This window comes from Lontra canadensis, unplaced genomic scaffold, assembly GCF_010015895.1.
Source record: "Lontra canadensis isolate GAN:19392208 unplaced genomic scaffold, GSC_riverotter_1.0 scaffold154, whole genome shotgun sequence".
Classification (NCBI taxonomy): Eukaryota; Metazoa; Chordata; class Mammalia; order Carnivora; family Mustelidae; genus Lontra; species Lontra canadensis.
The window spans coordinates 2430758-2457833 of record NW_022631148.1 but is presented as its reverse complement, the minus strand read 5'-3'; the positions used below and the strand labels follow the sequence as shown (position 1 = coordinate 2457833).

General features: G+C 36.3%; 2 protein-coding genes, 1 non-coding gene and 1 pseudogene across 3 annotated transcripts; 1 reads left to right on the top strand and 3 right to left on the bottom strand.

The window, feature by feature from the left end:
- Positions 1 to 1294: 1294 nt before the first annotated feature.
- LOC116859429 lies at positions 1295 to 2205 on the top strand (annotated as a pseudogene).
- A 5826-nt stretch (positions 2206 to 8031) lies between these two features.
- LOC116859432 (olfactory receptor 4P4-like) lies at positions 8032 to 8958 on the bottom strand. Its single transcript, XM_032844666.1, has one exon. The coding sequence runs from the start codon at positions 8956 to 8958 to the stop codon at positions 8032 to 8034; it is 927 nt and encodes a 308-aa protein (XP_032700557.1).
- Positions 8959 to 21700: 12742 nt separating this feature from the next.
- Positions 21701 to 21827, bottom strand: LOC116859451. Its single transcript, XR_004381156.1, has one exon. It is a non-coding gene; the product is annotated as a small nucleolar RNA SNORA18 (small nucleolar RNA).
- A 3984-nt stretch (positions 21828 to 25811) lies between these two features.
- LOC116859370 (olfactory receptor 4C16-like) lies at positions 25812 to 26744 on the bottom strand. The gene has a single exon (XM_032844609.1). It carries the CDS (start codon positions 26742 to 26744, stop codon positions 25812 to 25814), a length of 933 nt encoding a protein of 310 aa, XP_032700500.1.
- Between the last annotated feature and the right edge of the window lie 332 nt (positions 26745 to 27076).

Below are 27076 nucleotides of genomic sequence, written 5' to 3'. Positions count from 1 at the left end.
CAATGAATCTTGGAACACTGATAAAATAAAATAAAATTTTAATTAATTGATTGATTAATTAGTAAAAGAAAAGTTTCAGCTATGATTTGGAGCTTCCTTATCTCACTTTCTAAATCCCTGGAGCATAAGGAATAACACAGAGGACATGGGGGGATGGAGAGGAGAAGTGCATTGGGGAAATTGGAGGGAGAGATGGACCATGAGAGACTGTGGACTCTGAAAAACAATTGAGGGTTTTGGAGGGGTTGGGAGTGGGAGCTTGGGTAATCCTGGTGGTGGGTATTATGGAGGGCATGTATTGCATGGAGCACTGGGTGTGGTGCATAAACAATGATTTCTGGAACACTGAAAAGAAATTCAATAAAACAAATAAAATTTTTAAAAATAAAATAAATAAATCCCTGGTATTTAAAATAACATGAAATTTTGAAGGAATATTTTGATTTATGCCAAATGTTCTCTATTTATCATTTATTTTAGTCTCAGTCTTTCCTTATATCTTATGAATATATGCTGAAAGACCCATTAAAATGCTGAACAAGGAAAATTAACTTTGGACAACATGGTATAATTTCAAAAGTACAAAGCTTTATTATAGAAGCTGAATTTAAACTACAAGGAACTAGAAATTATACAGAGGTAAAGTAAAAGGAAATAAACTTAGTCAAGCTAACAGATTATAATGAATTTTATGATGGACTGAACCAATTGATTGTTCACTGCATAAAGGTAGTTTGTTTCTCCCTTGTCCTCTCTCCCTTCCTCTCCCTCTCTGCTAGGTCTCATTAAGGGAGACACCATCAAATGTTTCTACATCATTCCTTGAATGTTCATAATATTTACTAGAAGACACTTTATAACTGAACTACCAGGTTCAAGTAGTGTGAAAGGGCATTTTGTAAATCATACATGAGTTTTCTTCATTTGGCAACATCCTGTCCTAAAAGGATTTTGCTATAAACTAAAGAAAGACATTCAGTTCATAAAGATACCCTCTCATACCAAATCCCCTAAATTAATATTTATTATGCCTGAAGAAACAGGTATTTCTCATTATTGATATATTTTATTGTTCCCATAAGCAATCAGGTGAATAGATGGTGAATAGATATTATGATTTCCACTTTATTCAGAAGAAAACAACATGGGAAGTCAGTGATTACACACTGGTAAGTGGCCCTTCCATGATCAAGCATATAGATTTGACCTGCAAATGGAGTATTCATTTCCTAATATTTCTTTCTTTGCAGATTAATTATTACCTACCTGCACTTTCTCCACTTTGCCTGAAATTATGCAACAAAGTAACAGTGTAACTGAGTTCATACTGTTCAGATTGACCCAAGATCCTATGAAAAAGAAGATGGTATTTGTAATCTTCATTTTATATGTGGGAACCATGGTAGGGAATTTGCGATTATTGTGACCATCAAGTTCAGCCAGACACTCGGGACCCCCATGTACTTTTTCCTATTTTATTTGTCCTTGCCGACTCCTACTTCTCAATGTCCACAGCCCCCAGACTAATTGTGGATTCACTCTCAGCAAAAAGAACCATAACTTACAATGAGTGCAGGACTCAAGCCCTTGCCCTACATTTCCTTAGCTGCATGGAGATCTTTGTCATCATCCTCATGGCTGTGGACCACCATGTGGCAATCTGTAAGCCCTTACATTACTCAGCCATCATGAGATGGCAGGACTGCACAATCCAGGTTGTTCTTGCATGAGTAGAGGCTTTTATTCATTCTATTACCCAGATTATCCTGGCTTTGAGACTGCCTTTATGTGGATCTAATTTGTTTGACCATTACTGCTGTGATTTGCAGCCCTTGCTGCAACTTGCTTGCATGGACACATATGTGATCAACCTGCTGTTGGTCATTTGCAGAAGCAGGTTTGTGATTCTGATGATCTCATATATTGTCATCTTGCATTCACTGTGGAACCACAGTGCAGAGGGAAGGGAAAAAGCTCTCTCTACTTGCACTTATCACATCATCGTAGTACTCTTATTCTTTGGTCCATGTATATTCATATATACATGCCTCCCAACCACTTTCCCCATGGGCAAGATGGTGTCCGTATTTTATAATATTGGGGCCCCTTTTTAAACCACTCTACTACACACTAAGGAATGCAGAAGTGAAAAAGGCCAAGAGAAAGCTATGGTATATCAAAATATCCACAGAAAGCAAAAAATGAATTGAGGCGTTTGGCTGATTACTTAATCCCTATAGATATCACAAATATTATGGTGAATATCTTCACTTGCCCAACACACCCTAATATAGTGCAGCTGATTTCCTTACTTTTCTCTGTACTTCTGCCCTCAAACTAGTAGTTTCCCTCAAAATTCTGGTCTGGTTCTTACTTTTTTGAGAGCTCAAATCTGATATTGCTGATTATGAAATACTCCTCACATCTCATTCTACACTCTGGTTTGATAAGGAGAAAGAAATTTTACAATCACACCTGTTCAAATAATTAGCATACATAAATAAAGTAGAGCTTATTCTCTATGACTTACAATTCTCTCTATTGCACATTCATATAAGGTATCCTGCTTTCTGCTGAACACAATCAGAGCAAAGGAACTAACTTGGTGTGTCAAGAAATTCCTTTCATTATACGATTAGTTTATCCTTAAAAAGTTCCATACTAGTGAAATAAAAGCTGAAAGGCTGTGTATATAAATATGTGTAGTTTCTTTCTTACATAATTTTTCATACGTTTCCTTTGACTATTAAGATAACTGAGACATTATGTATGGGATTTTTTAAATGTAGTATTTTACAAAGACCTCATGATATTCAGCTCATTTGTTTGATTGGGATATAGGTGCTACAAGAGTTCTCTACAATGCTAAGAGGGAAGGAAGTAAAATAATGTATGTTGTCAAGACTGAATAAGAATTTAAATACAGCATTGATTGGACATACTTTCTGAGATTGAAGTACAGAAAGGTAAAACCTGATTTGAAGGAAAAATGTATATTATTTCATTCACAGTTGGGTCGTATTAATGGAATAAGAGAAGGCATCTAAGGCATTGAGAAGTACTCAGGATACTTTTCTCTAGTTTTAGACAGAAGCTACATTTGCATCAGGAAGCCATCTTCTTTGTTGTTTGTGCTTTCCTAGAAAAGGATTAGTGCCTATTCACTGCCCTCCCCTCTCTCTAGTTAGAATTGCCAATAGAATTTTGGTGCTGATACTGAGTAGACCAGATTAGCAGCCATGCCTTGAATATGTGCATGGCATCAGTTATATAATGAACTTTTAAAACTAAGTGATTTCTTAGAGTACAAAAATATTCTTCAAAGTGTTGCATGCATCCCAGTGTTTATATCAGCAATACCTACAATGGCCAAATTATGGAAATACTCCAAGTGTCCACTGAATGATAAATGGATAAAATCTGGGTTCATTATATATATATATATATATATATATATATATATATATATATATTCTTACTCAGTCCTCAAAAGGAATGAGTTACTGTCATTTTTAATGACAAGGATGGAACTAGAGAGTATTATGCTAAGCAAAACAAGTCAGTCAGAGAAAGGAAACTAGCATATGATTCCACTCATGTGGAATTTAAGATACAGAACAAATGAATATAGGTACACAATGAGAGAGGGACAAACTGAGAAACAGACTTTTTTTCTTTATAAACATATATTTTTATCCCCAGGGGTACAGGTCTGTGAATCGCCAGGTTTACATACTTCACAGCACTCACCATAGCACATACCTTCCCCAATGTAGATAACCCCATCCCCCTTCTCCCAAACCCCCTCCCCCCAGCATCCCTCAGTTTGTTTTGTGAGATTAAGAGTCACTTATGGTTTGTCTCCCTCCCAATCCCATATTGTAAGAAACAGACTTTTAACCATAAAGAATAAGCTAATGGTCACCAGAGGGGAGGTGGATAGGACAACAGGTTAATTAGGTGATGGGGATATGAGTACACTTGTTGGGATGAGCATTGTGTGTGTTATGTAACTTTGCAATCACTAAATTGTACACCTGGAACTCCTATTATGCTGTATGTTAACTAATTAGAATTTATACAGAAACTTTAAAAAAATAAATGATTTCAGTGTATTCGATTTTACCACATTCTTAGTAACTATGACAAGATTCCATTTTATTTTTAATGCTGTTCCCAATTACTTACCTGGAAAACCTTTCAATACCAATAGTAACTTTCCTGTCAAAGCTTATCTTTAAATATATTCATTAAAATATCATGTTTTCAGTGTTCTCACTACTTTGAGGGGGATATTACAAAGCCTACCAGTTGATGTACTGTGCAGTCACTAAGCTGCCCACATAAGACATCTTATCTTATTTTATGAGACATCTCTCATGTAACCTTTAACCACATGAACAGAAGGTGGTAAAAGTGATCTTGTATAATCCCTAAAGTTTGGCTTGAAAGGCCTTGAAACTTTTGTTTTTGAGAAACAACCACTGCATTAAAACAACTGGTAGAGCCCAAACTACACTCTTGAGTGAACAAGAATTAATAAATATTAGCCATTTGTAACTTTTCTCCACAATACTCTTTCTTCTATGTCTTTGCACTTAAATCTTGACTACTAAGAGACATTAGTTTTACTGAAGTTCTGACATCCCTAAAAAGGTAAAAGATGAGGGATTTATTACTGTCAAAGACCAAGAACAGGACATATGGAATAGTATTCAGGTTTCTACCAATGACTTCATACATTTATTCCTGTTCACCAAGGTCCTCAGGGCCAATCCCAATCAGAGGAGCTCAGAGAGTCTACTCTTGGTTCCCTGGAAAGAGATCATTTATTTCGTTAAAACCTAGACTCTCCTCAGTTACAGTAGGGATCAGTGTGGTTTATGCCATTTTATTTCATAGACATATGATCACAGCACTGGCTGCCATCCACTGGAGTTTTATAGTTTTTAAAATTTTACAACCTTGCTGTTACAAGATGACAGATAAGACTTTGATTAGAGCCCTCATTGACAAAAATAAATGGCAACCTTGTCATTTTCCAGATGGTTAAATTAGGTTACATAAGTGGAAAACAATAAAAATGTGTCTCCCACTGTCTTCCAAACAGTGGTTATATTCCTGTTCCAGGGAGGAGCAAAAATTTAAACATGTTTTCCTGCACTTTTCAGTTTAATATGTAAGAATAGTTTTATGTTCCTCTGTATGTCACTGCCTTTTTCATTTAAACATATTGAGGAGAAAAACATTTGTCACATGTCACATTCTCTAGAATTTCACCATGATTATGATAACTCAGCAGGAACACCTCATTTTGACTTTCAATATATCCATATCCTTCATAATGACAATTTTTGTTTTGAGGTATAATGCAACCTCATTACTTTATTCAAATCTTCAAAATACTCTTTATTTTACATTTCAGTATTCAAACAATCCACCAGCCAAGTGCACCAGAGTATAGAGATAGACAATGCTGAACTTTCATAACAGCCAATGGTAATGACAAACATCACATGTCCAGAAGATGAACTTTCAATTTCAGAAAAAGTCTAGGATTATATTTCTGCTTTATGCCTGAGGAACCTCATATCTGAACCTGCCCTAGATCAGCTGACCCCTACCTTTTGCAGACACTAAGCAAAAATGTAATGCTCGTTGTATAAGCTGCAAATACTGAAATGGCTTGTTACACAGAATTATTGAGCTGACTATAGAAGTGGGGACTGAGGCATACTCTTGAGTCAGTAAAACCTCCAACATGTTTAGTGTAAGGTACCTTGAAAGGAGCAGTATAAAAGGCCAAGCAAGAGATAATGGGCATGAGGGACAGCACCTAACCTTGGGTTTATATATAAAGGTCAAATTCTAAATACCTAAGCATGTAGCCAACCTCCCTCTTCACTATCTCATCCATGAATAACACACTGGAAAAAAAGGACACATTTATTACTCTTCGGTATGTTCCTTTCCACCCTTCCTTTGTTTCTAAGTTATAAGAAGACAGTGAACAAAAGATGCATAAGAGCCAGGTTCACATGGACTTCTGAAAGCCTGTCTTCCTGGAGAAAAACCAAACAGCAAATTTGTTACAATAAGCAAATGTAATCCATTACCAGAGAATGTAGCCTACATATGCATCAATAATAGGCTAATTAAAAACAAACAAACAAAAATAAAACCACCAGAATTAGGCACTAGCCCATGCACCTATAGACATTCCTGTTCACCCTCACATCTCTGAATTGGAGAATCCCACCAGGACGTAATTGCCACCAGATCAACATCAAAACAAAATACTGATTTAATCTGCTAGTCTCTTTCTTATCTCCTTTTCAACACACTTCATTATTTTTTTGGCCTCCCTTTATGTGCTAAGTTCCCTAATTTGCAGGCAGTACACATGTAAGGGTCCTTTGGGAAGAGAAAATCTATTGCTGAATCATCATCAACTGTGGCTAATTTCTGTAAATGCACTCATCTTAAAACCCAGGTTCCTGCAGACTCATAAATACAGAGAAGAAACCGATGGTCCCAAGAGGGAAGATGGGCAGAACGGGTGAGAAAAGTAGAAGAGACAGGTTTCCAGTTATGGAATGAATAAGTCCTAGCAAAAGGCATCGTGTAGTGAACATAGCACAGATGGTACCTACACTTGTGGTGAGCACAGCAAAACACAGAGATTTGTGGAATTACTATGCTGTACTCCTGAAAATAATGCAACACGGTGTATTGACTATACTCCAAAACAAAAACAAAAACCAGATTTCTGTTGCACAAAGGACAATTTCTTCAAGTAAATACAACACAATTTCTTTGTGGGTACTGTGGTAAAGAGGATGGTGCACCAGAAAATAACAAGTCTGTGCCTTTCAAGTCTGTGCCACTAGTATAAGGGCCTGCCTGAGTAGAATGGAGACAGTTTTGCATAGTGTAAATGGTGGGGAAAAAGTGTCTAAGTATGCTGCTTGCATAGAGAGCAGTGAGGGTTAACAAAATGCACCCCAAATATTTAAACATCCATCTATTCAGCTAGGTGCCTACTTTTTTTTTTTCCCCTTAAAGGTTTTATTTATTTGAGAGAAAGAAAGAGCAGGAACCAGGGAGGGGGAAGGGGGAGGAAGAGGGAAGCAGACTCCCACTGAACAAGGAGTAGCTGACAGGCTCAATCCCAGGACACTGAGATCAGGATCTGAGCCAACATTAGATCCTTTAATGGTTGGTTAACCATTTAACCTACTGAGCAATCCAGACACACTAAGCTATGTGACTTCTTAAATTCAGGATCTTTTACAGAATGGGAGATTTTCACTTTGCACATTTACAAAAAACATCAGTTTATATGCTCACGAGTGATTTTTAAATGGGGTTATAAATACACCATGGAATTACATTTAAAGGATTGAAAAGTGATGTTATCTAATTTGAAACTTGTAATTTCTGGAATACACCATCAATAGGGTACTGAGAGTTAATAACATCTATAAGGACAGTGTAAATATGTAATTCCACTGCATTACATTATTTTAGCAGCATTGTTTATGTAAAAAGTGTTAAAATATACAAAAACATGTAAATTTTTAGGCATTGCTTCCTTATTTTATTGCAGTGGACACCACTGAAAAATGGAGTACTTAGGACCACTTTCTCTCTCTCCATAAGAGGTCTCTTAATGATCTGTTTCCTAAAGCACAGCATAACTGTCAAACCCTGCAATGTTTAGAGTGTGCCCTGATAAAAGTGCTATAACTTTCACTATGTCTAGAACCATGAAGGACAGAATGATCCAGAATACCAAACATAAGTTCCACAATATCAAAGCTGAAAGGGACCTGGAACTCATGGGATTTGTTCCCCTTATACCGGGTCAAAAAAACTAAAAAAACAGAAAGAGGTAGTTGAGGGGCCTTTTCCCTTCACATCTTACAACGTTTGATGACAGCAAACCACCTCTCTACTTGCTGCATTTGCTGACATTAGGATCCTGTGGATAGAATGACACCCAGCCAAAGGCTTTGAACTCCAGAGACTTCATTTCCCTTCAAACCGTGTGTCTTGGCACCACATTTTCCTCATGGCATTCTTCATGTCTGTGTTTCTCAGCGTGTAGATGAAAGGGTTAAACATGGGAGCAAACATGGTGTAAAATAGGGCAAAAACTTTGTCGTTACTGACAGAATCAGCTGTGGGGACATACGTGAAGATGAGGGGCAGGAAGAACATGAACACAACAGTGATGTGTGAGCTGCAGGTGGAGAGAGCTTTGCGGCAGCTCTGGGATGAGCGTGTCCTCAGGGTGGACAGGATGATGATGTAAGAAATTACCAAGGCAACAAAGGTCACAACAGATATCATTCCTGTGGTAGTAATGACTACAATAAACAACAGACTAGTGTCCGTGCAAGCCAGCTTCAGCAAAGGGAAAATATCACATAAATAGTGGTCTATCTGATTGGGGCCACAGAAGGGAAGATCAATAATAATCAATACCTGCAGGATTGAATGGAGAAATGCTCCGAGAATGGAGGCCATCAAAAGGACATAGCATACTTGTCTGTTCATGATGACCATATAGTGAAGGGGTCTGCAGATGGCTGCATAACGGTCATAGGCCATGGCCACCAGGATGAACATCTCAGTGGCACCAAAGAAGTGGGCATAAAACATCTGGGCCATGCAGCTGTCATAGGAGATGGTCTTCTGCTCAGCCAATAGGTCTGTGATCAGTCTGGGAGCCACTGTGGAAGTGAAGCAGACGTCCATGAATGACAGGTAGCTCAGGAAAAAGTACATGGGCTGTTCACGAAGGCGGCTGCCTCTGATGGTGAGAAGAATGAACAGGTTTCCTGACAGAATCACAATGTAGCAAAGTAAGAACACCACAAAGCAGGCGACCTTTGCATCTTCATCACTAAAAAGTCCCAAGAGGATAAATTCTGTGATGTTTTCATGTCCCATTGCTTCTGTGGGTTTGATCATGTAGAAGAGAAAGTTAATGTACTGAAAACAGTCAACTTCTAAAACTATTGATTTATTTTAAAAGTCATTCATATATTCAACAAATATATATTGATAATTTATTATGATACAAACACCATAGTGAGTGCTAAGGGTACAGAAAGCAGTGTGCAAAATACACACAATCTATACCCTCTATGTATATAGTTTGTTAGAGTACACATATACTAACAATATCACTATGAACAAGAGGATGAATAATTTAGAAGATGAAATGTCAGGGCTTTTTCTTACATCAATCTTGAGGTGCAATTGCAGTAGTATACCTTAAGAGTGATTTTTGAATCTCTGGTTCAAAACAACATTGAGGTTATCTGTTCTTCAAGGGCAGTCTTATCGTTCTCAGTTGTTCCCCAGTGACTAAATTTGTGCTGAATCCTGGAAGTTCAGTAACGTCTTTAGACATCAGTGAGCTCATATTTTTTTTTAAGATTTTATTTTTATTTGACAGACAGAGAGCACAAGCAAGGGGAGTTGGAGAGGGAGAAGCAGGCTCCCCACTGAGCAGGGAGCCCAATGTAAGGCTCCATACCAGGACCCTGGAATCATGCCCTGAGCCAGAGGCAGCTGCTTCACCAACTGAGCCACCCTGGTGCCCTGAGTTACTAACATTTAATGTTAGATCTCCAGGTGCCAATTTCAGAAAGTGCTTTTACCACCTTTTCATGAACATTGGGTAATGATCAGATCTTTGGGGAAAAGGGTTGCTGTACTGTACAGGGTTCTAGCATATTTGTGGTTTCCTATAATTGACCTCATTTCCCCATTCACTTTCCAGCCAAAACCAGGAGTTTTCATCCTTTCATGTCCCTCTTTCTGGCACTTCCCAGTAGGACAGCATCTTTGGAGGGGCAAATTGCCTCCAAAGATTCCTTTTCACTAGATCTGTTTTACCACCTTGTATTTCTTTGAATTGAGCCACTTTCTCACCTTAACAGGCTCACTATAGGCACATGGGTCCCAATCCTGAAATATTTTAATTAAAAAGTATATACTGCTTTGGTGCAAAGTATTAAACTATAGCTCTTACTTCATTCTGGCAAAAAAAAAAAAAAAAAGTATCACAAAACCATTAAACTCAGGGGGCACCTGAGTTGCTCAGTGGGTTAAAGCCTCTGCCCTAGGCTCAGGTCATGATCCCAGTGTTCTGGGATCTAGCCCTGCATTGGGCTCTCTGCTCAGTGGGGAGCCTGTTTTATGCTCTCTCTGCCTGCCTCTCTGCCTATTTGTGATCTCTATCTGTCAAAGAAACAAATAAAATCTTAAAAAATAATAATAATAAACTGTTAAACTCAGTGCCCAAATGGACAAAACATTAACTCTAATACTGATAATACTTAACACTGATAAAATGTGCCAGCCTGTTCTGAAAGGTTATAACAGCAACTGAACAATACTTTTTACTTTTGATTTTAAAATGTGAGTTCCTATGATATTATTTTAGAAAAATGCACATTGGGCATACAAATAGATTTTTAATAGGGTTTTAGGTAGTTTGTGGGCTTTTTGGGTTGAATTCCATCCATGAACCACAGATTAACAAACTATAGCCTAATTTCTTGCAAAAATCTCTGAAAATATCACTGTCACATAAGCAAAACCAGTAATAATAACTCTGGATTATGGTGTGATTTTTTAAAAAAATAAACAGTTCAAGATTATTTTAACTGTGAGTTATCTATTCTGTCCTTTAAAATAGAATTCCCTCATTGAATACAGAATTGTATTAAAATATATAAAAAGATTATAAGAAGTTAAAAGATTATACCATGTTTATAGCTAGGAAAGGTCACTATAAGAAAGATGTCAATTCTTCCTAAATTAATCAATACATGCATAATTAAAACAAAAATTCTGACAAACTTTTTCATGAAAAGCTGATTCCAAAATTCAGAAAGAATTAAAACGCAGGGTACTTAAGCTAACTTTTTCAAAGGAAGAACAAAAAAAATAGATATACCTTCCAGATTTGAAGTACATTATCAAGCTATGGCAATTAAAACATTGTGGGTGGCTCAGTAAGTTGAGTGTCCAACTCTTGATTTTGGCTCATGTCATGCTCTCAGGGTTGTGAGATCAAGCCCTATGTTTGGCTTTACATTCAAGAGAATATGACATTCTCTCTCCCTCTCCCTTCACCCCTCTTGCTCTTATTCTCTCTGTCTCCCAAAAATAAATAAATATCAAAAACAAAGTTGTATATAAAGACATTGCTGGGTTTAAAGATAGTCAATAATTAACACATATATATGGGAATTTATTTCATATTTAAGTTGAAATTTTATATTGATATGAACTCTACATAATTCAAATTGATGTAAATTTTAATAGCTGATGTTAAGAATTTGAATCTCTATCTGAGTATAATATACTTCACAATGCACAAAACATTATAATCCAGATGGGTGAAAGATAGAAATGTATGGAACAAAAGTATAAAAAGATTTGAGAAATAATTATAATAGGTTTCTATCTTATGTAGGAATATTTTCAAAATAAACAGAAAAGGAAAATTCAAAAAAATATGCAAAATATATTTTTAAACCTTCTATATGACACAACTTCATATACACCAAACATTTTTAAAAGTGGCAAATGAGAGTAAATATTTAAAAATCTTTTAAAATCAATCATGTAAGACAAATAGCTCAATTTTCTAAAAAGGCCAAGTATTTGACAAGGCAATACACACAAAAGAAATCAGAACTGTCCAAAAGCATATATAAAACTATTCAACCTCATTAGAATCATTGAAATGCAGATTCAACAAGAATGAGATAGTATAGTCCCACTCATCAACTTCATAAAAATAAAATATAAAAGGCTATCCATTGGGAGCCTGGGTTGTTCAGTCAGTTAAGGGTCTGCCTTCAGATCAGGTCATGATCCCAGGGTCCTGGGATTGAGCCCATGTCTAGCTCCCAGCTAAGCGGGCAGTCTGTTTCTCCCTCTGCCTCTCTCCCTGGCTTGTGCTCTCTCTCTCACTTGCTCACCCTATCTTTCTCAAATATATAAATGAAATCTTTAAAAAATTAAAAATTAAAAATAAATTTAAAAAGGTAGTCCCTTAAAATTTTGATGAGCGACACAGCAAAACTACCCCAGAAAGCATACAAAAAGATATTCTTCACAGACTCTTTCAAATTTGGAAAAGAGAAGTTGATCTAAAACCTGAGCATAGAATGGAAATAAGGGATGGTATGTTCTCATTACTGAAAACTAGACAAATTCAATGTTCGAGGCTTATGAGACATATACCATGATAGAAAACACTAAGACACACTTCAGTGTGGAAAATATAATAAAATGCACAAAAAATAATCACAGTATGATAACGTGCATGTTAAAAAAAAATCACAGCCACAGAATACCATGTAGTTTCTATGAGAACCACCTATTTTTATAAATTAATAGAAAATCGTGTGGAAGGAAAGATTTACTTCTCAGAAATAGAGGAGGTGATGGCCAAAGTAGATTTTAGGGTTATTCAATGATTTAAACTCTTTGTTAAAGGGATTATATTTCATTATTCTGTAATTAAAGTTAATTTTAAAACTCATCATTTTATAATACATTTTAAGAGGAACACAACACATGAAAAAAATAAAAGGAGGCACAATAAAAAGTGAACCTTTATTGGAAGTCAGTAATCTTAAAGAACTTTTTTTTTAATCACTATATTGTTCTTCAATGACGTTAGCAAATTTAGACATAAATGCTCTTCCTCAAGCATCATATGTCATCAATTGTCATAAAAATGTAACTATAACTAGACAGGTACAAAAACCCAACTCCCACACACCTTCACAAGGACATATTTGAAATAAGGAAACACACATATATCTATATCTCTTTTAAACCTCTATCTGGATTTGGTCTTTATTTCAGCACTAGCTCATCTAGCTATACTTTTATTTTTTTTTATTTTTTTAAAGATTTTATTTATTTATTTGACAGAGACAACAAGGAGGCAGACAGGCAGGCAGAGAGGGAGAGGAGGAAGCAGGCTCCCAGCCAAGCAGAGAGCCAGATGCAGGGCTTGATTCCAGGACCCCAGGATCATGACCTGAGCAGAAGGCAGAGGCTTAACCCACTGAGCCACCCAGGCGCCCCTAACTATACTTTTATAATCCTGATAGGATTTAAAGAAATTTCAAGGTGATTTGTAAAATCTCTAGCTGTTATTACTGAGGACTCAAGTTCATAATTTGCTCTTTTCATGGTTCCTTATTTTGCTGAACCAACTCTAGCCCTTATTTTTGTTTTAACAGAAGGAAACAACAAATCTGCAACACAGATTGCTGCATACCAGGATATGGTATGCAAAAGGTTAACAACCTCCGGTATGTATGGAATGAGTAGAAATGCTGTCATTTGCAAACTTCTGCTTACCTGCAATCTTCCTCTCTGCTGCAACAAGTTCATTAAGGAAATCTGCTCCAGGCAGCATTTTCAAAGGGGCAGTCAGGACACTGGTGTTCACTCTCCCTTACCACAACTTCCAAAAAGGCATTAAAAGGGAGGAAAAAAAATAACCCCTGATTTTCAGGATCATCTTGGTGTCCTTAGTCTCACAGAAAATATTCCTTAGGACACAACACTGACTGGCTCATCTTCAATTCCTAAAGTGATATTGGCAACCGTATTTGCAAGAGTGACAGGTTATCATGATGGGAGAGAGTGCTTGAATTTGGCTGAATGCATTCCAATATATGGTCCACTAAACCTGAATAATCTTAGGCAAGTTATAAACCTTCTGAGTCTTGTTTTTTTCATCTGTAAAACAGTGATAATAGTACTTATCACATAGGAATCTTGTGGGGATCAAATTAAAATATTCATATAAAACAGTGAGCTACAGGTATGTGCATATAATACATCATAAGAATAACTATGAACTCTTATTAATTTAAAAATGACTAATATTCTATAAATTCTTCACAGCTCATAGGACAAAGGGAGCTCTGGGAACACATTTTCTTCAATAGTTTGACATGCCACTGAATATATATTTCTATAGAAGTTATACAAGTATTTTGACAAGTAACCACTACTGAAAATCCCAAACCAATGACCAAGACTTGTGATAGGACACAGGATTACCCATTTCATAGATGGAAGAACTGAAATCAAAGTAAAAATTTACTCATGAAGACCTTCAACACCCTACAAAAGATAATCTCTCTTTTATTTAGAATAAGTGAAGCCAACACTTCAAGAAAATAATTATTTTATCCCTCTATTTTACTTAGTTCATATTCTCATTTTCTGCAGGTTTTTAAACATTTTTAATATATATCAGACCTATCTTTGTTAGAGAAATAGTCATCAATTATATAATTTGAACTTCCCTACCTATGGTCCCTGAAATTTTCTTCCATATAATCCCTATTCATTTCAAATATCAGGAATTATTGCTCACTATTACACACCTGTGGCACAGTGAGGAAATAAATGGAGGTTCTTGCCCTGATCTGCCACTCCCTGATTATGGGATTTAGGAAGAAGTTCTGCATATCTGCTTGGTATCTATTTCCTCTTAAGAAAATAAGGAATTGGGGACCTGGGTGGCTCAGTGGGTTAAAGCCTCTGCCTTTGTCTCAGGTAATGATTCCAGGGTCCTGGGATCAAGCCCTGCATCAGGCTCTCCACTCAGCATGAAGCCTGCTTCCTCATCCCTTCACCTGCCTCTCTGCCTACCTGTGATCTGTCAAATAAATAAACAAAAATTTTTTAAAAAGAAAAACAAAGAAAGTAAGGAATTGTAGTTTTCATGGATCCCTCCACCTGCAAAGAACTAAATTTTTTAATCAAGTTATTTTCTGACCCATTTACCAATTTATCAAAATTATCAACTCACTTTTCCATCATCTTCTTACTATCTTTATTCTTTTTATTTTATTGTTTATATTATTCTCTTTATGTTCTCCTTATTATATTTTTTTCAGACTTTTATTATTTTTTATCATTGCTTTTCTGTCCAAAGAAGAGTACACAACATTCCACAATTTCTCCTAGCCCTCTGACGTGGCAGCTAAAGAGTCCCATTTTTGAAACCAGGATTTCAAAATAACATTCTCATTTTTCCTTTTTTTATTACAACAGACCTTTTAAAGTTGTTTTGTAAACTATTAAAATGCCAAATTGTTACATGAATTACAAGCCTAAAATTTATAAAAGAAACCATTACCAAGAAGATATATTTCTAGAATATTATTCATGCAAAACAAGCAAACAATTACCTTAGAAAACAAGTGGAAAAGGATGGATGATTCTGTAATTGCTCAAAGAGATGACTTAGGCCCAGGTACTCAAAAATAGAAAAGGTAAGAATAAACAGAAGACGGAAAAGGAAAAAAAAAAAAAAAAAAGAACTCACATTTTTAGTATCAGCCAATTCCAATTAATAGTGAAAGGGATATCCTTATCTTCTTGAACTCATGACAACAAATGAAAAAAAAAAAAAAATCTCCAAAATCAAAAGATAAATAGATCTCTTAGAACAAAAAAAAAAAAAAGAAAAGAAAAGTAATGAAAAGAAGTCTAATACTTCGTAGATAGTTTTCAAATTGTATTTAAAATGTAATGAATCACTGAATTCTACTCCTGAAATTTTATTACACTATATGTGAAGTAGCTAGAATATAAATAAAAACTTGAAACTATAAAAATTTAAAAAAAATAAAGAAAATAAATATGTTTTAAAAACTAACTATGAATACTCAAATAAGAATGAGAAGTATATCATAAAACTGGAAGGAAAATCTCAGCTGCATCGGGCCCTTTCTGCCTTGCCTATTTTTCCCCTTTGATGCAATAATGAGCTTCAAGGTCTACTTCCCTAAATGCACAGGGTTGAGGACTCTTGGAGAAGATGCAGGGGAATAGTCAGGAAGAATATTTAAAGGCACTGGATGCTTGTGAGAGCTGAACCTGTCAATGGCAATGCCTATGGGAATGGAATTCTTGGACAAGTCTGGTAAAAATAAATTCTGGTGATTTTAATTTGCTTTTGCTTTTCCGATGTGCTTTTGAAGATATTTTTAAAGATTGTTTCAAATATCAAATATATGATGTTAAACATTGAATAGTTTCCATGGTCAGTGATAAATTTTTTTTTAAGATTTGTTTTGTTTGTTTATTTATTTGACAGACAGAGATTACAATCAGGCAGAGAGGCAGGCAGAGAGAGAGAGGAGGAAGCAAGCTTCCTGCTGAGCAGAGAGCCAGATGCGGGGCTTGATCTCAGGACCCTGGGATCGTGACCTGAGCCGAAGGCAAAGGCTTAACCCACTGAGCCAACCAGGGGCCCCAGTGATAAAAATTTTAAAGTGACCTCATTCTTCTCTACACAAGGAATAAACCCTAATGCATCCATTATATTTATTACAGGTCTTCCACTGTTTCCATTATTAAGACTAATTATCTTTTACTTAGTTTTCAGAAAGGGGTATAATGTGACTAAGTTTTGTGGGAATGGGGACACTTAAGTTTGACCTTAATTATTTTAAGAAAAAGCTGAACACCCGAAGAAAATTATTTTTTCTTAAAATAATTAAGGTCAAACTTAAGTGTACCCATTTCTGAAAACTAATCCCATGCCCCAAGTTATTCCATTACACTCACAATGCCTAATTTCACCAGATCATTTGATTCCCCTTTCATAGATAGTTTGAAGTTTTTTTTGTTTGTTTTGTTTTGGGGGGTTTTGTGTGTCTTCTTTAAATATTGGTGTTCTCTCATTTTCTCAATAAACTATTAACTCAATGAAATAGGCTCTATTGATTCACAGACTGTATTTAATAATTTAAATTTTGATCATGGCAAGAGCAATAGCAGTAATTGAAAAGTCATTACAATGCACTAGTAATTGTGCTAAGGATGTTAAAGGGATTTTTAAAATGTAATGCATGTAATGACCCCATGAGATGATATTTTTAATATTCCCCAGAGACACAAAGAGATAATTGACAAGACTAGGCAGCTAGTAACTAGCATAGTAGAATTTGACCTTGCTAAGATGCTTTACTGACCCTACAATGACTGTGACCAGTACTTCTACACTTTATACAGAGTGAAGTCTTAATAAGTATATCTGAATTTTTATTAAAATAATAAAATAATGTACTGAATAGTTCAAAATCACACTTAAATTTTGAATTGCAGTACTTAGGATATGTACTTTTATTTTCCAACTTATACAGTCCCCTCATAGTAGAACCTCAATTGCACCAACAAAATAAATTTCTAATTTTTATAGTATTGATGATTTTAGGATGGCAAAGTAACATAAAATTTAAAGGATTTTTTTTCATTTTTTACTGAAATACACTTAAAGATTCTGTTTCACTGTCTAAACAATTTATTTTCTGTGCTTTTGATGTTAGAAACACTGCAAGGAGGACTGATTTTTAAAAATATATATATTTTATTTATTTATTTGACCGACAGAGATCATAAGTAGGGAAAGAGGCAGGTAGAGAGAGAGGAGGAAGCAGGCTCCCTGCTGAGCAGAGAGCTGGATGCTGGGCTTGATCCCAGGACCCTGAGATCATGAATTATGACCCCAGCCAAAGGCAAAGGTTTTAACCCACTGAGCCACCCAGGTGCCCCAGGACTGATTATTTTTTGTGTGTGTACAATGCATAAATGCATGTGAATGGACACAGGAAGATGGCTGAAGGATGCACCATAGCAACAACGTCAAATTCTAATTAGATATGCAGCTTAAGCATTTGGTAGAAGAGGCAGTTTTATGTGAGATGCATTTGCCAGATGTCCAGGATGATTCATGTTACCACCTCAGACGTTGAAGCCAGAGAGTCTGAATTTAAATCCCACGTATACTTTTCACAGGCAATGTGGATTCAGGTAAGACACTTATCTCACTGGAATTTAGATTCTTCTCCTATAACTATAATTATTTTATCATACTTCAGTAATACATATTCAATATTATTATTAGTAGTAGCAATAGTATTGCTATTATTTAACTATTATTATTAGAAATTTTTTGACACAATTTAAAAAGAAACTTGGAAATATTTCTAGGACAAAGCATTCTAATCACAACCCTTAGATGGAAGTCACTGATACTCAAGGACAAAATAATACAACAGCTCACTGCACAAAACTCTGTGACACTGAAATGTAAATTCCATATTCCAAGGCCTCATCCATGACACTGACATGTTCATGCATGCAGACAATTTGTTATAGCTGAAGTGATTGTGTAAGCTACTTGGTGAAGATCATACATTTAGTTGGATTCAAGGATTAAGTTAATATATAATGTTACTTATATTTCCTTCAAGACTGATTCCACACCTAAGGGATTATCATATTTTCTACATAGATAACATTTGGAAAAGGATGCAAAAGTGGCATATTTCATAGGGATAGAAAAATTTTCATTTTATAAATATTGACTTATTCATTCTTCAGTTCTTGGGTTAAAGCTATGATTTTTAAAACTCTTTTTACACTGTGGTGGAAATAATTCCAAAATATCCCTCAGGATTTCCTGCCCTAGCCCCAGGGACTAGAAATACGATAATATAGCACATATTAATGTAGAATTACTTGTCTAAAGGGATTTCAACAATGTGATTAAAGTTACTGGCATGATGACTTTGAGTTATATGTTTCAATCCTATCTAATCCCACAAGCTCTTTAAAAGTAGAGAATTTTTCCTGACCGGCAACAGAGAAGTAAGTAGGAGAGATTCAAAGTACAGTTAGACTAAAATGCACCACCCCTGGCTTTGAAGATGAAAGGCCACATGCAAAGCCCTCTGGGAGCTGAGAGCCGGCATCCCCCCCTTCCCCCTAACTGTCAGCTAGGAAGTTTCTAAAGACAAGAGATCCCATCTTGAAGCTCCATTTTCCCTTCTAGAGAATAAACTCTTGAACTGGGCCAGAACGCTAATTTTTTCTACAAGCAAATCCTCAAAAAATCCAAAAGAACAACTATCATAAGGACCATAAATCTATTAAACTTTATGAGGATAGAAAAGTTTACTAGTCCATACCAGGAATACATTTGTGTGACAGCATCAATTGAATAATCAATTAGATAGTAATTAAAAACAGGGTGCAGCAATGGCCACGGTAGCCAAACTGTGGAAAGAACCAAGATGCCCTTCAATGGATGAATGGAGAAGGAAGATGTGGTCCATATACACTATGGAGTATTATGCCTCCTTCAGAAAGGATGAATACCCAACTTTTGTAGCAACATGGATGGGATGGAAGAGATTATGCTGAGTGAAATAAGTGGAGCAGAGAGAGTCAAATATCATATGGTTTTACTTATTTGTGGAGCATAACAATGGAGGACATAGGGAGATGGAGAGGAGAAGGGAGTTGAGGGAAATTGGAAGGGGAGGTGAACCATGAGAGACTATGGACTATCGACTATGGACTCTGAAAAACAATATGAGGGTTTTGAAGGGGCAGGGGGTGGGAGGTTGAGGGAGCCATGTGGTGGGTATTGTGGAGGGCACGTATTGAATGGAGCACTGGGTGTGGTGCATAAACAATGAATTCTGTTACACTGAAAAGAAATTAATTAAAGAAGCAAAACAAAACAAACAAACAAAGAGAAAAACAGGGTGCCTGGGTAGCTCAGTGGGTAAGACCTCAGACTCTTGATTCACCTCAGGTCATGATCTAAGGGTTGTGAGATCCAACCCTGTGTTGGGTGTGGAGCCCACTTGGGATGTTCTCCCTCCCTCTTTCTCTGACCATCCCCACCTCCCTGCACTCTCTCTCTTTAAAAAAAAAAAAAAAAAAAAAAAAAGGAAAGAAAGAAAGAAAACAATGAAGGAGTTAGTAATCAAAAGCAGTTCCATCTGTCAGTACCAAGTGAAGTTTGTTTTTTGATATTTTTTTCTCTCTCCTCTTCTTTGTCTAAATCATCTGATTACTCCTTTCTTCTCTCTTAAAAAACCTTTTGCTTTCCCCACATAAGTGGGACACTTTTCCTGCTTACACCAAATCCATGTTCCCCAAATTGCAATTCTGAGACCCCAAACAGTGGCCTGTGTTCTTTTTCAGTTTCTCCTCCTTTTCTCACTTGAATCAATGAGGGGGCACTGAAAAAAACAAGATTTATTACTCCCAAGTCACAGAGGGTACATTACAGGCCTGGAGCCCCACAGTTTGATCACAGGTACACAGAGACAGGGAGAGACAGAAAAAACTTGCCAATCTGATATTTTGTCTTTATTGGGATCAAGAGTAAGGTACCCAGTATTTGGGGGTTCACTACTGGTGAATTTAAAACATAAAGTCCAGGAAGAAAAACACAGGGTCACACAAATGATCAGTTAGAGGTCGCCCAGGGCTTTCCAAAAGAGGGACTTCACTGGTGGGTCAGCCTGACACCTCACATAATTATGTCCCTGGCATTGTGTTCATTGCAGATGAGAGGTTTTTGAAATGGATGCCCCAGATATCAAAGCTTAATGTTAGTACTTTAAATTATAATTTAAAAAAATCCAGGACTCCTGGTGGCTCAGTCAGTTAAGTGTCTGCCTTTGGCTCAGGTCATGATCCCAGGGTCCTGGAATCCAGCCCCCGCATCAGGCTCTGTGCTCAAAGGAAGTCTGCTTCTCCCTCTGCCCGCAGCTCCTCTACTTGTGCTCTCTCTCTCTCTCACTTTCTCTCTCTCTCATAAATAAAATATTTAAAGTAAAAAAAAAAAGTGTAATTGTCAGGCACATACACTATTCCTAATAGGGTCACATTGTGAAGATTAAGACTCCAAAATATTCTTTCCTTAGGGGACACAATTCAACTCCTAAATTCAACTTTCAAGTCCTAAGTAAGTTTTTCATCTCAAAAGATTCTATGTTCAGAGAGATGCATTTTTTAACCATAAATTTTTTTTTCAATTATTACATGTAGCAGTAGGCAAAATTATTTAAGGTCAGTACATTTTTACATAGGGAATCTCACATAATATTATTTTCATGGCCCACCAAGGTTGCCTTAGTTCCTCCAATCTTTGAATCAAAATTTATCTTCAAGATAGCTTTTTTAAAAAGAATATCTGCTTTTTTAAAAATTGAAATAGCTTGTGTAAATTTATGGTGTACAACATGTTGATCTGATACATTATAATATTGTAGTATGATTGCCATTAAGAAAAATAAAAATTTGCAAGCTGTGTTGAGAACAGTATAGTATCAGTAAATAGAAGTTATACCATTCTACAATGCATATGAGGAAGCGTTCAAGAGCACTTGTAATAAAGATGTTTCTAAGAATGCCAAGAAGCATAAAAATAAAGATAATACATATATATGTATATTTATATATATACGTACATATATATATATGTACGTATATATATAAATATACATATATATGTCCCTCATGCTCAATCGTCAGTTGTCATGTCATTTCAATTCTTTCAGTTGGGCTTATTTTCTCTGAATATTTTATGTGAATATGGACACACTGATGACTTTCTGATGGGATAGTTTTCTGCCTAAAAACTTTGGGATCTAATTATTTCAAGCAATTTACATTAGGGCCCTTTGAATAAGAATTGAGTTTAATCATATTCACTCCTAAACTAGCAAACCCAAGAATAATACAGACTTTGAAGATATGCCAATACATAAGATTAAAAAAAAAAAAAAAAGGACCATCATGTCTTTCATACTTTTGGCAGTTCTTTCTTATAGTTCCTTCCACAGACCTAACAAATAGTTCTGTGAGTAAAACAAACAACATAATTATTCAATGAGGCAACTCCAATGATGTGGGTCTGCAGAAGGTTGATCAGGATAGATCTCAACTCCAAAATTTTATCTTTCCACACTGTGATAACACTCCTATCATTAAGTGCTCCACAAGGTCACACTTGTACATAGTGGCCATTGAATCCTACAATTCTCCCATGTATGACGTGTACTCATAGAGCAAGATTGGACATTCTTGCTTGGCCTTCCTTGTGACATGCATCTGGTTAGATGTTTGGAAGCAAAGAAGGGTGTGGGAGAAATCTCAGGAAGAAACCAAATATCACTGTCTGACAACTTGTTTAAATGAGATAATCACAATGTGTCTAGGCAAGGGAAGACTGCTGTTGCCCTCTTTCAAGGGACAGGGAGATGCTTGTAACAACTAAGAGGATGCATGATCATTTCTGAGTTCATAGTTCTCCTCTTACATATACAACGGTATCTACTTTAGAAGTCAGACTCTTTCCTATCAAAACACTGACATAAGGAAAAAAAAAAATCCTGGTGAGGTTCCACATTCCATCACCTTGGCAGTTCCACTCTCATTATCACAAAATTCCGAACCAGAATTAGATCATTATCTCTGTTGGCAAGAGACATGAAAACAGCAGTCATGGGAGCTCCATATCAGAAGCATATCAGAAGATATTTTGAATAGAATGTCTCTGGGGAGGTACCTAAATGAGACCCAACATATGCCCCTTTTTATATATGTCTTATCTTTAAATGGAATAGGACTTCAACTAAAACTATACCAACTAGGATCTACAAAATGTGACCCTTGCAAGAAGAAAACAAACAACTATGATCAATGATAAACTGCTTGAGATGGATAAATTCTGAATCTGAAAAAAAATTGATGCATGTATGTCACAAGTATTCATTGTGGAATTCATGACATTCCATTCCCACACAGAGAAATAGATGATCTTTTTTTTTCCCCCCAAGCTAAGTTCTTTTTTTTTATTTCTTTTTTTTTATTTTAAGTAGACTCTACACCCAACATGGGGTTTAAACTCACAAACCTGAGATCAAGAGTCATATGCACTGCTCACTGAGCCAGCCAGGTTCCCCTGAAACTAAGAAGTTCTAATATTCCTGATATAATAAAGTTAATACAAACTTAGCAATTTTGATATAATTTAGTAATTTATAAATAAAAAATATGTTCCAAATAAACAAAAATACTCATATTAAATTTTCTGTACAACTAATAGACACATGAAAAAATGTTCATCTTTAGCCATCAGGGAAATTCAAATCAAAACCACATTGAGATATCACCTTACACCAGTTACAATGGCCAAAATCAACAAGACAGTAAACAACAAGTTTTGGAGAGGATGTGGAGAAAGGGGAACCCTCTTACACTGTTGGTGGGAATGCAAGCTGGTGCAGCCACTTTGGAAAACAGTGTGGAGATTCCTTAAGAAATAATATATGGTAGGATCTCTACATAACTGACACTATTCATCAACTCAGGATCAGAACAAGCGCGCTGTGATGGAAAGAAAGTATATAAACAATTTTTATTCTATAAAAAATGGGTCATCTCTACCCCAATGTTTATAGCAGCAATGGCCACAATTGCCAAACTGTGGAAAGAGCCAAGTTGCCTTCAATAGACCAATGGATTTTATATATATATACATATATATGTATATATATATTTATATGGTTCATATATAAAATAGAATATTATGCCTCCATCAAAAAGAATGAATACCCAACTTTTGTATCAGCATGGATGGGAATGGAGGAGATTATGCTAAGTGAAATAAGTCAAGCAGAGAGAGTCATTGATCATATGGTTTCACTTACTTGTTGAACATAAGGAATAACATGGAGGACATTAGGAGCAGGAAAAGAAAAGTGAATTGGGGGAAATCAGAGGGAAAGATGAAGCATGAAAGACTGTGGACTCTGAGAAACAAACTGAGGGTTTTGGAGGGGAGGAGGATGGGGGTTTAGATGAGCCCAGTAGTGGGTATTAAGGAGGGCACATATTACATGGAGCACTGTGTGTGGTGCATAAATAATGAATCTTGGAACACTGAAAAAAATAAAATTAAATTAAAAAAATAAACAAATAAAAAATAGAGCTACCCTAAGACCCTGCAATTGCACCACTGGGTATTTACCCCAAAGATACAGATGTAGTGAAAAGAAGGACCATCTGTACCCCAATGTTCATAGTAGAAATGGCCACACTTCCCAAACTGTGGAAAGAACCAAGATGCCCTTCAACAAATGAAGGGATAAAGAAGATATGGTCCATATATACAACGCAGTATTATGCCTCCATCAGAAAGGATGAATACCCAACTTTTGTATCAACATCGACGGGACTGGAAGAGATTATGCTGAGCAAAATAAGTCAAGCAGAGAAAGTCCATTATCATATGGTTTCACTTACTTGTGGAGTATAAGAAATAACATGGAGGACATTGGAAAGTGGAGAGGAGAAGTGATTTGGTGGTAATTGGAGGGGGAGACAAACCATGAGAGACTGTGGACTCTGAGAAACAAAATGAGAGTTTTGGAGGGAAGAGGGGCCGAGGGGTGGGGTGAACCTGGTTGTGAGTGTTAAAAAGGGCACGTTTTGCATGGAACACTGGGTATGGTGCATAAACAATGAATTTTGGAACACTGAAAAAATAAAATTGAATAAAATTTTTAAAAATGCAAATAATAAAACAGGTTAAAATCAGAAAGATTCTTAGGAATCATATAATTCAATATTGCCATATTGATGAATGGTGGCAAAAGGTGATATCCATCAACACTGCAAAAATACAGTTTTTAATCCAAATATCTTGGTGTCTCTCAAGTTACTCTCTTTTCTAGATCTTATTAAAACTCACTAAGAGGGGTACCTGGGTGGCTCAGTGGATTAAGCCTCTGCCTTCGGCTCGGGTCATGATCTCAGGGTCCTGGGATCGAGCCCCACACTAGGCTCTCTGCTCAGCAGGGAGTCTGCTTCCCCCTCTCTCTCTGCCTGCCTCTCTGCCTACTTGAGATCTCTCTTTCAAATAAATAAATAAATTTTTTTAAAAAACAATAAAACTCACTAAGATAATCCATATTTGCAATGTATTTGTTTCAAAGCCTAAAAAGTCCCCTCTGAGTTTTAATATTTTCAGTTATCATATTCAAATTCCCTATTTCAACCATTAGCTGCTTATATGTTTTACCTATAGCCCACATGAATATATCTACTTAATTTGGGACATGTATGCTACAATTATAATAATCCAAAAGTATAAATAAATTATTATAATTTGTATGACCCAAGGAAAACTTAATGCTTTCCCCAAATTAGAAGTGATCATTGTAGAAGCAAAGTTTTTACAAAAAAAATACGAAGAGTACCAGTCCAACTATCAGAAACTTTCCAAGGTAAAAATATTCCATCAGAAAAATAAATATTCACACATTGTTCTGCCACTGTTCTAGAAGAATCTAAATAAATATAAGAAGAATTTGAAGTATGAACCCAAGAAATAAAAGGGAATTACCTAGCTAATAGAGTGTCCCCTAAAACATAAAGATTTTACAATTATTTGAAACTGGTGCTTTCTGCTCAGTCAACCAAGAACAACAACCAAATTGAAGCTCCATGATCAGACATGATGTGACTGAAGTGTCTAGTACAAAGGAAGTCATTTGAAGGAGGAAAAGCCTCCCAGGCTGTGGATATAAGTGTATAAAACATTACTTGTAAACAGAGAACACCAGAATTCAATATGAAGAAGGGCAGGGAAAACACTGGGTCAAAACCACAGCGATGCTAGGCAGGCAAGAGAGGCAGAGACACAGCAGTGAACATCAAAAGCATATGTCTTGACATGGCGCTTTGTACCTGGTGCTATCTCCTCTGTACATGAAAATGACTCAACACTAACCAGTGTACATGTTCATTCTTGAAGGAATGAATTCTCATGTCCCCTGATGATGATAACACCAAAATAAAAAGATAAGATTCTCAATTGGCTTCTAGGTGAATCTGAACTATGAAGAAAAATTTGAAATACCCATTTATCTTTTGTCATCTAAGATCAACTTCTTTCTCCATAACTTGCTCATGGCATCTTTCACCTCTGCATTCCTCAATGTGTAAATCAGAGGATTGATCAAAGGTATTCCAAGTGTATAAAACACAGCTATCATCTTATCCATGGAGAAGGTGGTTGCAGGGCGTGTGTATATAAATATGCAAGGACCAAAGAACAAGATGACCACAATGATGTGGGAGATGCAAGTGGAAAGGGCTTTTCTCCTCCCTTTAGCACTGTGGTTTCTCAGAGAATACAGGATAATAACATAGGAGCACATCAGCATGATAAAACTCACTGTACAAATGGCACCACTATTGGACACCAAGAGTAGGTTGACCACATAGGTGTCCGCACAGGCAAGTTTCAACAAGGGCTGCAAGTCACAAAAATAGTGATCAATCACATTGGGACCACAGAAGGGTAAACTCAAGGTCAAAAAAAGCTGAGCTAAAGAATGCACACAGGACCCCACCCAGGCCATAGCCATCAGCATGGCACAGATCCGACGACTCATGATGGTTGTGTAGTGCAGAGGCTTACAGATGGCCACATAGCGGTCAGCAGCCATGAGGATAAGGATGAAGATCCCCAAGCAGCCAAAGAAGTGTAGTGAAAAGACTTGTATCATGCACTCACTGAAAGAGATAGTGGTCTTCCTCAAAAGGGCATCCACAATCATTCTAGGGGCTATGCAAGTACAGAGGCAGCTGTCAGATAAGGATAGGTGGAAAAGGAAGAAGTACATTGGACTCCCAAGTGTCTGGCTGGTCTTGATAGTCGTAATAATCAGAAAGTTACCCAGCAACGTCCCCAAATAGAAAAGCAAGAAAGTGACAAACACTATTTTCTTTCTAACAGGATCCTGGGTTAAGCCAAGCAGAATGAACTCAGTCACATTATTATTCAGCTGCATGATTTCTTCAATTAGGAGACGCTTGAGTATGAATTTGTTGATCTGCAAAAAATAAAGGAATTAATTCATGGTGTGATGTGTGATTTAATGGAACATTTTAAGCAAACTAAATATTCCTCATCATTAATATTTTGGGGGCGAGTTTTCACAAGTCACCTCAATAGTTCCTTCCTTCATTTATAATGATCTTTTCATAAGGTCATTATGAGTCTCAACAATCTTGTGAAGGTTATATCTTCCTAGAGCACTCTTCAGATACAATCTTATAGCATTTAAATGATTCTGATTAATTTTGACAATTTGATGAATATAAAGTTAAAAGATATGGCTCC

Bases quoted from the DNA above. Each gene is read 5' to 3' on its own strand.
- LOC116859432 (XM_032844666.1), bottom strand. From the start codon at position 8,958: ATGGGACATGAAAACATCACAGAATTTATCCTCTTGGGACTTTTTAGT.
- LOC116859370 (XM_032844609.1), bottom strand. From the start codon at position 26,744: ATGCAGCTGAATAATAATGTGACTGAGTTCATTCTGCTTGGCTTAACC.